At 52.0% G+C, this 11885-nt stretch overlaps 1 protein-coding gene across 1 annotated transcript in view; it reads left to right on the top strand.

The window, feature by feature from the left end:
• The first annotated feature begins 1824 nt into the window (after positions 1-1824).
• Positions 1825-11885, top strand: part of CIMIP4 (ciliary microtubule inner protein 4) — a 16948-nt gene continuing 6887 nt past the window's right edge. The window contains exons 1-3 of the mRNA XM_006742221.3: positions 1825-1846; positions 5861-6303; positions 8140-8284. Coding sequence (XP_006742284.2) covers positions 1825-1846; positions 5861-6303; positions 8140-8284 — 610 coding nt within the window. The remainder of the gene's footprint in view (positions 1847-5860; positions 6304-8139; positions 8285-11885) is intronic.

Here is an 11885-nt window from a genome sequence, read left to right as displayed (position 1 = left end):
AAAGTACAAATTTATTATCTCCCAGTTTCTTTGGGTCAGGATCCTGGGTGTAGCCCAGCTGGGTCCTCTGCCTCAGGGTTCCCCACAAGCTGTAATTAATGTGTCAGCTGGGCTATGTTCTCATATGAAGGCTCAACTGGAGAAGGATCCACTCCCATGGTCATTTGGGTGGCAGGATTCATGCAGTTCCTCGAGGACTATTGGACCAAAGGTCTCCCTTCCTCATGAGCTGTTGGCTTCTCCATGGGGCAGCTCAAAACATGGCAGTTGCTTCCACCAGAGCAAACAAGCCAAGAAGAGCCAGAGAAAGAGTGTGAATAAGACAGAAGTCATTAACCTAATCTCAAAATGACATCCTCCCATTTTCATCATATTCTTTTGATCAAAAGCAAGCTGCTAAGTCCAGCCCACAGTCAGGGGGTTGGGGTGGGGGGCTAATGCTGTGTATGGATACCGGGGCGGGTATTCCGTTGAGCTCAGTCCCTCCCCAGCAGTAGGTCTTATGAAATTAGGGATCATGGGGAGTCAGTCCATCAGAAGCTGCACGATCACACAGTTATCACCACACGATTATTAAGTGTCAACATTAATAGGGTGTTTTGCTTTGTGATTTCTTCAAAAGAAAATTGATCTTTTTTTAAGATTTCATTTATTTGAGAGAGAGCACGAGTGGGAGGAGAATCAGAGGGAGAGGAAGAAGCAGACTCCCCGCTGAGCAGGGAGCCCGAACCAGGCCTCCATCCCAGGACCCTGAAATCACGACCTGAGCTGAAGTCAGAGGTTTTACCAACTGAGATACCCAGGCGACCCTAAAATTAATCTGGTTCTTAATCTGCTCTGAGCTTACCAGCAGACCAGCTTGCTGGGTGACCTAGCACAAATCACTCCCCCTCTCTGGGCCTCAGTTTCTTTATCTATAAAATGAAGAGATTGGATTAGTTGATCCCAAAGATCCCTTCCAGCTCTAACCTGCTACTTTTTTGCTTTCCTTATTACAAAGCTACTTCCTGCTTAGGCCTAGGTACTAAACATTCACTGTATACAAGAAATTGTTTTACTTTTTCATATTACAAGATTCACAAAAATCTTAAAGACACTGCAATAAAATCAGGTATTAGGAATAAGAAGAAGATCACTAGGAAAAGGAACACAAACCCGAAAGCCACAGGGGCTATTGTAGACGCCAGGGCTGCTCTAAATTGGCCCGAAGGCCTGTTCTCTGGAGCAGAGACTGAGGTCACAGCCGAGAGGCTCCTGCTCTCAGATCTCCTATGATGGCCAAGCCGGTTCCTTTCCCTTGAACTTGAATGGCCAGCTATTAAAAGGGACACAGTCCTACTTGCAGGGAGGCAAAGAGTCACCAGGATAGGGGGCTTGGGGCAAGGCCTCCCACAGCCAGGGGCCTGCTGGGGAATCCCAGGGGAGCGTTGAGCGCTGCAGATAGGGGAGAAGGTGGAAGGAAGAGGGTGCAAAGGACAAGAGGAGCTCAGGGCCCCCAGGCTGTTTGAGAAAGTTCTTTGAGGCACTGGCATTGGAAGTGACCTGGGCTTTCCAGAGAGGGCAGAGTCTACAGGGGTCCAGGAGGCAGGCCAGGGGGGGATAGGTGATGGCGGCAGCATGGGGGAAGGGGCTTGCTGAGTACCAGAGAGGACTGGAAACAGCATGGAGGGACCTCTGGTCAGGGGCTGGGCAGATGGCTGCAAGCCTCCCTGTTTAGCTCTCTGCTCATCCTTTTCTGCAGAGACTGTGTCATCTGGGATGACCAAATGTGTTTCTTTGTCTACAGGACTAAGATTGGAATTACCTATCCCAGAGCAAGAGTCGATGGAGCTGGGCCACCGAGCAGGTAGGACAGGCTGACCAGGGACATGCTGAGCCCATTCAGGGCTTCTGGACAGGTGCCCTGCGGGCAGCAGGGAACAGCCCCTTCTCTTCCTCCCTCTGTCTCACCTGGGCCTCCAGACCCACTGTGGGGCCCTGACTTCCTCCGCATTCTATTTGAAGATAGAAATCAAAGGGAGGGGAATATTGCTGGGCCCCTCCCCTCTTTCCAACCAGGGACTGCAGCCCCACTGCAGTTGCCCTCTGCGGGGATCAGTGGGGAAGTGTGCACCCAGAGGGCAGGGCTGAGGGAGACCCCAGCGGGGGCCAGGGCTGGTCAAGGGGGTGGAAGGTACATGTAGGTCCTGAGTAAGCCCAGCCCAGGGAGTGGTGTGGCCCAAGGAGGGGTGAAGGGAGTGTTCCAGGAACAGGGAACAGTATGGGCAAAAGTCTGGAAGTGAGAGGCCTGGTGCTTTGGTGGAGCCCAGGGAAGTCAATATGGCTGGAAGGCTGGAGAGGCAGGTGGGGGAGAAGCCCAGGCTGGGTCCTGGGCCTGATCCCCGACGTGGGGGCTCTGCTTTCAATGCAGGGGTGACGGGATCAGGTCAGCTCTGACAGGGGCCCCACGGTGAGTGGCCATCCAGTGAGACTCGGCTGCTGGAAGCTCTCTCCAACAACTTAAGCACCCAGGCCTTGTTAAACACTCGGATTCCAGCCTCTTCCAGGGAGGTTCTGATGCAGGCCCAATGCAGGGAGGGGCCCAAGAATCTGCAAATGTCATGAGTGGGGAAGTGGGGCGGGGCGGAATTCTGATAAAGGGCCAAGCCGGGAAAACTGACCACGGACCATTTGTCTCATGACACTAGCAAGTGAAGCTGGATTCACTCTGCCCTTTTTACGGCAGAAGGGATGAGGCAGAGTTGCAGTGAGGCTCCTCGGCTGCCAACAATCACTCATTCATTCAACAAACACTGAGCTCCGAGAGGACAGGCGTTGGCCTTTTAGTTCCCTGTTGTGTCCCCATGCCTGGACCTGACACAGGGCTCCCTCAGTGCGTGAATTGGATCAATATTGGCTCTCTGAGCCAGGGCCCGGCCAGTGAAGTGCTCATCACCCCAGAGGGCGGGCAGGGGGCTCAGGCAATTCTGCTATAACATGCTCATAGATGAAGCAGGCGGGAGCGCGGCCTGGGAGAAACGGGGAGCTCTGCTCCTAGAGTCCTGAGCCCTGCATCCTGTGGGACTCCAGGTGGAGCCCCTCGCTGTGCTGGGAGCAGGAGGAGGGGCCATGGCTGAGCAGGTGGATGCTGAGTGTGCTGCTTCCACTCTATTGAGCAGGGTGCCCTCCCTACCTTGGAAACCTCGGTTGTCCCCAGAGGCGTCCGTTGACTTGGCTGCCTGCTTGCTGGGGCAGAACCAGGACTGGAGGGAGGGGAGGCCTTCTGGTCTCGGGGAACAGGTTTTCCCTCTGCCTTTTGTGTAGATGACAAAGGAGCAAGAATGAAAGAGTATCTGATTTCACTGGTGGCGGGGAGGGAGGAGGGAAGGAAACGAGGAGGCAGGCGGGCTTGGACATCAGCTTTCTCTGTCTCCACTGCCCAGGGGAAGGGTCTGCCATTCTTCGTGGGTGGGCAAGAGGGGTTTTTCACAGAGCACCACCACCCCTTGGTGACAGCACAGCAGGGTCCGGTGAGAGAGAAATAAAACCCCCAATGGCCTCCAAAACCCACTGCTTTCTAGCAGCCTTCTCTGAAAAGCAAGCCTAGAACAATCCGAATGACCGCAAGTGGGGCCGCTACTAAATCCTGCCGGGTTTGAAAGGGAAGTGGGGTCTGTGTCTGCTGCCATAACTCAATCCTCAAGGCCCAGTGGTACTTTTTTTAACAGCAAGTTACAAAGCAATACATATAATCCAATCTCATTTAGAAACAAAAGCAAAGCACTACTATGAATCCTTCAAGAGGGCTGGAGGAGCCATCTAGAATATTTTGGAGGGCAGCTCACCAGATGTGTTTACAGCTGTCACCTGGGATTGAAGATTGGGGGGCAGGGGGCGAGGTCAAGGCTGTGTGTGTGTGGTGGTGGGGGGATGGGGGTGGGCAAACGGCTCCTCTTCTGTATTTTGCACAGAAAATACAAGAAAGAATAAGGTAAGGAAGAATTTATACACCACCTGGGTATTATCATGTGTGACATGTTATATAAATTGTGTTAGGTCACGATCAGGTTGGTTGTCAGATACACTGTTATTTATGTGACTTACCCGCCACTTCTTAAAGAAAGAGAAAACCCTGCTGGTTAGATCAAGGGTCACCAACTGCCAGATGCAGCCTGATGTCAGCGGTATGACCATGAAAAGAAATGACGTATTACACGGACGATGCACAGGGTTCCTCTGGGTCTGCTGGCCCCGCCGCCCCCTACTCCCCGGGCTGGCTGACGGCCTCCACCCACAGCTCCGATGCACCGGGCTTGTCTGGTGGGCACTGGGGGAGGTCCAGGATCAACTCACCCATGGACCCGCCTCAGCGAGACTGCCACCTCCCATCTTGGAGGGAAAATGAGAAGGTTTGTAGCCATAGTGACAGAGAAAGGGAAAACCCAGAGTCGTGAGAGAGGTGTGGAGTCTGCGGCCAGGCCAGCGTGGGGTGGGTGTCAGGGAGGACTTCCTGGTAAGATGACATTTGAAGGAGCTGAAGGTAGGATTTTCTCAGGAAGAAGGAGGCACAGGCCCTCAGGTAGCAGAACCAGCCTGGGCAGACACTGGGAGGTGGGACGGCACAGGGCATGGCTGGGAGAGAAGGACTAGCTGGTTTGGTGGGAGCCAGGGTTGGGTGAAGAGAGGGAGGAGGCTTGCAGGCTGGGAGCAGGGGCCCCCTGGGACTGGGAGTCAGGGCCAGAAGGGGAAGGGACCTGTGGGGGTATGAGAGCCGGGAAGTGGCTGGGGTGACAGCACCTGAATAGTGACAATAGCAGAAGAAAGTGGGGGTTGGGCAGCAGCTCTGAATGGGGAGCAAAGACCTGGCCATCCAGCTCTGTGATTTGGCCAAGCTAACGATGCCCTCTGGCAGGTCCCACGGCTGCTGGTTTTCTTCACTGGTTCGCTGGAGGGTTCAAAGAGGGGAAGGGAACTAATCAAATGGAGCTAGGTTCACTAAAGCACAGAGACATCAAGGTCCCACAGCTAGACCTCAAGGCTGGAGAGTCTGGGGCTGCCACTCCTATTGTCAAAAACAATGTGGGGTGATCCCATCTGGTGGGAGGCTTGGCAGACTGAACCACCTGCTTCCTCTGTCTCTCCTGATTTCTCCCCTGTGCTTCTGGCTCCTGTGACTTCTCTCTGTCCCCATCCCTTTGATGCAGGCTGGCTGGATCTGAGGACTCAGAGAGGGGTCCCGCAGCACCAGCCAAGACGGTCTTTGGCTTCACACAGGATAGAAATCAAATGTGTGCCGAGAGAAGTGAGAGCAGTTTACTGAAGACAGAGAGAGAGTGCAGATACAGAGTGTCTGGGAGCCTCAGAAGGGAAAGGACAGTGAGTCTCGTCTTTGCACGGGGCCGGGTTTGTATTGAGGACGGTGGTGGTCCAGTGCCCTGTCTTCTCAGGCATCCAGGAACAAAGATGCGTGTTTAGGTGTCCCCATAAGTCACTTACGCCCTGGAGCCAGGGGTCTTGGTGAGTCGGCGGTCTTGGAAAATGTTCATGTCACTCCTTAGGTACTGTCTATTGTTCCGGAAGACTCCAAAAAAATCATTAAATCCTTGACCTTTATGAGGACTGTCTGTTCTGTAAGGCGTGTGTGAGGCAGGGGTGCAGGTCCCAACAAAAGTAGAGGCAGCAAAAGGAGCAGAGAAAGCAGTTTCTGGTGGGGTCCCTTCAGTTTCCCTTACCTTCTTTTGCTGCTCTGAGGCTCTGGGGCTCTGTGTCTTTCTCTTTCCCCCCTCCCCACTCCCATCGCTGTCTCCCTTCCCACCCCCCACTCTGCACTCATCTATTTCCCTCCCTCCTTCCCTCCCTCCCTGCCTCTCTCCCTGCTCAGGCACAACGACTTTGCCCAGGGCCCATCTGAACAGCAAGGAAGACCAGCAGGACACGAACCCCTGGAGAACTGCCCCCAGCCCTTTGGACACCTCCAAGTTCAAGTACGAGGCCCCAGTCTCCCCACAGCAGACTCTGTACCGGGGAGGCCGCCGCCTAAGGCAGGTCCACCTGGAGGAGGTCAGGACTCCACCCCCATCGGTCATCAGCAGCGACCGTCTGTGCCCGGGGATGGACCCCCAGCGTGGGTCCCCGAGGAAGGGAGGCTACAGACCCTCCTCGAGGGAGAGCAGGGCTTCTTTCCGAGAGGGGGCTCAGCTGAACCAGGGGCTGAAGGAAGGCCCCAACACAGGAGCCCAGGGCCAGAGGAGCAGCATCATTCCTGACAACATTCGTCACAAGTTTGGGAGCAACGTGGTGGACGAGCTGGTCTCTGAGGAGCAGGTATCCGGCGGGCACAGGAGGCCAAGGGTGGCGGAAGCGTTATGCATGGAGACTTACGAGGACCCCCAAGGAGCCTGCTCTTGAGCACAGAGTCCCTACAGTAGTATCATTCGAGAGGAATGTTGACTATGCCAGGCAGAGCCCAATTTAAAGTCTTCACATAAAACAATTCATTTGATCTTCCCAGTGAGGAAGGTACTATATCCTACGGATAAGGAGCCCAAAGCTTAGAGGGGTTCAGTAAACTAACCAAACTCACCCAGGTCTATGGGATAAGGATCCAAGCTAGGCCAACATATTCTGGGGGCCTGGCCCTTACTGACTTTTCAGTTATAAGGCTGGTGTTGGATTAGATGCTTTTAACTTGAACAAGTCTCCTAAAGGAGACAGCATTGACTGGGAATCAGAAGACTTGGGTTTGATCCTGGCTCTGCCCCCTGAATACTGGGTGACTTTGGATAAGTCACTTCCCCTCTCTGGGCTCTAGTCTCTACCTCTGTAAAGTGAGGCAGTTGGACTAGATCAGGCTGACAAATGGCATTCATACCCCAACTCTCCTAGACTGCATTCATGGCAGACATCACTAGTCGATGCTGGCACCTTTCCCCCACCTGATACACTATTCCAGAGAATCACTACCGATCAACTGAAAGTTGAGATAAAACTGCTGTTTCTGGTCAAATGCTAGGAGTTCTTCCTGCTCTGGAGTTTTGAGACATAGGTTAAAGCCATCACCTCAACCCCCACAGTGACTACATTGTGCGGTAGGCCAGGCCTGACTTATGGCTTCTTTTCGAACATATAGTACAACAGAGGATCAGAGAGGTGATGTGATCTGCTCGGGGTCACACTGAGCAAGTGGAATTCCCAGGATCACAAAGGGCTGGGTCCCCCTCTACTTTGTCATCTTTAGGTGTGGTGACCACCACACCTGAGGAGCAGGTATCCGAGCGGACACAGGAGGTCTGCTAGTCTGGGAGGTCACAATCCTAGATGTCCTGTCCTACTTGGAAGATCTTATCCCAGTTTGAGGCTGGCTCTATGGTCACTATCTCTCACTGCCCCTCTCAGCCTTGGAAGCTGTCATTTCTCTCTGGCCATCATTGTCCTGGGTTTGAATCAGGAGATCTGGTTTTTCTATCTAACTTTGACACATCACAGGTGTCACTGAGCTCGTGATTATCAGAGCTGGAAGCTACTTCAAAGACCATCCAGTTCTGCCCCAACCCCATTTCACAAGTAGGGAAACTGAGGCCCAGAGAAGACCAGAGACTTGCCCAATGTCAGCAGATGGGTTATGGCAGAACTGGGACTCAAACCCCAGTTTCCTGGCTCCTAGGCCTGGGCTCAGCCACTCTGAGCCTTCCAGGTCCCTCGCTGGTACAGGAAGGAGTTGGCCCCCGTGAAATCTAAGGAGCCACCCAGAGATGACGTGGGGGATGCCTCTGTTCTAGAGGCAAGCGGGGCTCTGCGGTTTATCAGCTGTGGCGACCGGGTGAGTCTTGCCCTGAGGCCCAGCTTCCTCATTTATAAAATGGCAGGAGTAATGTTAGCTTATGAAGATCTCTTCTGATGATAAACAGTAGGTGCTCAAAGCAGGGAGGAGGTTCTATAGTCATTACCATCACTTGTGCCCGTCTGGGAGGTGGGGTGGTGTGAGGAATGGAGGGCCTTCAGCTCTCCCGGCTCCCAGCCCTGGGCCTGGTTGAAGGCTGCAGGGTAGGGGTGGGGTAGGGGGTGGCAAGATCAGGCGAGAGGGAGGAGGGATTGGAGGGGAGATAGAGGGCTGACCCTGCTTCTCTATCCTTTGTCTCTTCTCCCTTGCTCACTGCACAGGCTCGAAGGGCCATCGGTGAGGTCTCTGAGGGCCAGAAGAGGGCAAACTCATGGCCCAGCAGGACCCAGAGTCCCGTGAAAATCACCTCCATCTTCTCAGACTACTATGATTTGGGCTACAACATGCGATCAAATTTGTTTCAAGGTCAGGCCAAAGGGCAAGGGTGAGGGCTGTCAGCACCTGTGGATCCCAAGCCACCCCTTCCTGTACCCCTAGGGGGTCTGAGACCCAGGACACATTCCTGGGGGCACGGGACACTCATTGCGTGGCCACCAAGGGCCCTCTCTGGGCCAGGCTCTGTGCCTTGCGCTGGGAATATCCAGGCCCCAGGCAAATGTGTTCTCACCGTGCAGATGATCCATCCTAGTTGGCAAATAGCTCCTCACTCCCTCGGGGACCTCTGGTGTCCTAGTCTGCCAGAGGGAGGCCTGGGCACCCCTGGCTGGCCTGGGCACCTCTGGTCACAGCGACAATGTCAGGCTTCCTAGGTTCAAAGCTCAGCTCTGCCACTTCCTGGGTGTGGCCTCAGGCGGGATCCTTCACCTCTCTGGGCCTCGGTCACCTTCTTGGCACCATGGGGATAATAACGATGACGTGGCCCTCACTGGGTCATTGACAGGGCTCTGAAATGCCACTTGAAGGTGCTTGGCCTGGGGCTGGAAACAAGTAGCTGGCAGGCCATTGTTTTTCCTTCCCAGAGCTGTGGTGGCACCATCTGGGGAGAAGGGTGGGTTGGAGGTTCGGACAGCAGTGTGCAGTGTTTCCTGAGGACCAGCCGTAGTCCTGTTTGTTTGGGGTGAGAGCTATTAGCTCCATTTCAGGGACTCACTGGAAACAGTTTGCCTAAGATCTCTCAATAGCAGGAGGTGGATCAGAGCTCAAATCCACGTTTTTCTCCTGCCTCCAAAGCCCCAGAGTCTTTCCTCGGCTTTGGGTCACCTCCCTACCTATGACCCCGTTCCCAAAGTGGTTTATGGCTTGCTCAGCTGGGGGTCCACAGCCTGCCTGCAGGGGCCTCTCTCGGCCCCCACGTTCGAGTTTTGCCTCATTGCCAAACATGACATCCTTCTGGTCCTCTTCTTTCTTCCCTCCGTCCTGCCAGGCCCTCTCCCGTGCCCCCAGGGCCTGGCGGACCTCCTCACCGGGCTCAGATCCCCGTCACCCAAGGAACCAGACAGCCACGGGAAGCCTTTCTGGCTCTTTCTTTGAGCCTGGAGAAGGGGTGGTGCTGGAGGAGGGAGAGAGAAGACAGCTCAGATTGTCTTCTGTTCTGGGCCTCAGAGTTCCTGCCTTCCATTTGTCCCCGTAATAATTATCACCCGAGGGTGCGCACAACCTTATATGGTAACGTCTACCCAGACATAAAACAATTGTCTAAAAGACATCTGTGCATGTTTCGCCAGCCTGAGAAACAACCTTGGCAGCTGTGCGAGGGGTGGTGCTGGAACCAGCGCGAACCAGCTTGTACCTACCCGCTCAACAAGAGTCAGTTGTTCTATTTTCCCTAACTGGCATCGCATTGCTATCTTACGGTGAGCTGCGGTAGTATTTATACTCCAGACATTGGCAAGCACCGTAAATTCGGGCTTCATTCAGCCTTGGCACCAGTGGGCTTCACCTCTTCTTCGCTCTTGTTTCTACCCACCGCGTCAGCCTTGCCCTTGCTGATCCAGGTTGTGGCTGAACCAGAGCAAGGGAGAGGAACTCAGACAGGAGATGGGTTCGGTGGGGAAGGCCGCCAGAAAATCTTTTCCCTTGGCGGGGTCGGGAAGCCAGGGGAGGGTCTCAAGCAGGAGAATGGTAGTGTTGGTTAAAAGACCATTCTCGTTGTCATTGAGAATAGTTGCAGGGGAGCTGGGGCGGAAACGGGGAGACCAGTGAGGAGTCGACTGCAAAATATCTCCCAGGTAGGAGAGATGATGGTGGCTTGTCTAGGGAGCAGGGCTGGGGCCCTGCACAACTCTGGAGGTACCATTGTACAGTATGGTAGGATTCTGGGTATTTGTGTAAGCTGGAGCCACAGAATATGCTAATAAATGGATCTGGGGTGTATGAGAGAGGAATTAAGATTGATTTCAAGGCTTCTGACCTGAAAGCCTGGGAGGACAGAGTTCCTATTTCCTCAGAGAGAAGGTTCCAGGAAGAGTGGGTTGAAGAAATCCTATCCCATGCTGAGTCACAAAGAAAATCTTTTATAGAGTCTTCTAAAATATTTAGTTTTGCTTTTCACAGTTAAGCCTTTAATCCACCCGGAGTTGATTTCTGTTGTCAGTGAGAAGCAGGGACTCCTGTTTAATTCCTCCTTTACGTGGATTACCAGTTGTCTCAGAACCCTTTACTGGGTAGTTTCATCCCTGCCCCCAGGGACCCGCAATGGTACCACTGTTGTCCACCAAGCTTCCACGTGCGCAGGGGTCAGTTTCCAGGCTCTCCATTCTGCCCATTGGTTGACTATTATGCTTTTAATGACCAAGGATGAGAGGTAGTCTGGTATCTGGTTGGGCAGATATCAGCCTGCTTCTCCACAACCACCACCAGCTAAGGTTTGGCTATTTGAGGTCCCTGCCTCTTCCATAGAGATTTCAGACCCACTTTGTCAATTTCTACAACAAAACAAAAACCCTGTTGAGATTTTAATTGGAAGTATGTTGAATCTACAGCTCAAATTAGGGGCAACGGTCAGCTTTATGATAAGGAATTTTCCAATCCATGAATATGATAGGCAGGTCCATTAATTTAAATCTTCTTTCAGTATCTGTAAATTACATTTTATAATTTTTTCTATAAGGACTATGCAGTTTTCTTAGGTTTCTTTTTTTTAATTTTTATTTAAATTTTAGTTAACATATAATGCAATATCGGTTTCAGGAGTAGAATTCAGTGAATCATCACTTACATACAACACTAGTGCTCATCACAACAAGTACCCTCTTTAATACCCATCACCCATCTAATCCAACCCCCACCCTCCTCCCTCCATCAATCCTCAGTCTGTTCTCAATCATTAAGAGTCTCTTTCCCCCTCTCCTTTTTTTCCGCCTTTCCATATGTTCATCTGTTTTGTTTCTTAAATTCCACACATGAGTGAATATGGTATTTGTCTTTCTCTGACTGACTTATTTTGCTTAGCGTAATACACTCTAGCTCCATCCAAATCATTGCAAATGGCAGGATTTCATTCTTTTTGATGGCTGAGTAATATTTCATTAAATATATACACCACATCTCCTTTACCCATTCATCAGTCAATGGACATTTGGGCTCCCCCCATAATTTGGCTATTGTTGATAACACTGCTATAAACATCAGGTGCATGTACCCCTTCAAATCTGTATTTTTGTATCCTTTGGGTAAATACCTAAATAGTTAGGTTGTAGGGTAGTTCTATTATTAGTTTTTTGAGGAACCTCCATACTGTTCTCCAGAATGCACCAGTTTGCATTCCCACCAACAGTGTAAGAGGATTCCTCTTTCTCCACATCCTCGCCAACACCTGTTGCTTCTTGTGATATCCCATCGTGGTTTTGATCTGTATTCCCTGATGATGAGTGATGTTGAGCATCTTTTCATGTGTCTATTAACCATCTGATGTCTTCTTTAGAAAAGTGTCTATTCATGTCTTCTGCCCATTTCTTTTTTTTTTGTGTGTGTGTGTTTTTAATTTTTTTTTTATTCTTATGTTAATCCCCATACATTACATCATTAGTTCTAGATGAAGTGTTCCATGATTCATTGTTCGTGCACA

This window comes from Leptonychotes weddellii, chromosome 5 (assembly GCF_054177405.1).
Source record: "Leptonychotes weddellii isolate Sample4059 chromosome 5, ASM5417740v2, whole genome shotgun sequence".
NCBI lineage: Eukaryota > Metazoa > Chordata > Mammalia > Carnivora > Phocidae > Leptonychotes > Leptonychotes weddellii.
This window is presented reverse-complemented; position numbering and strand designations above follow the sequence as displayed.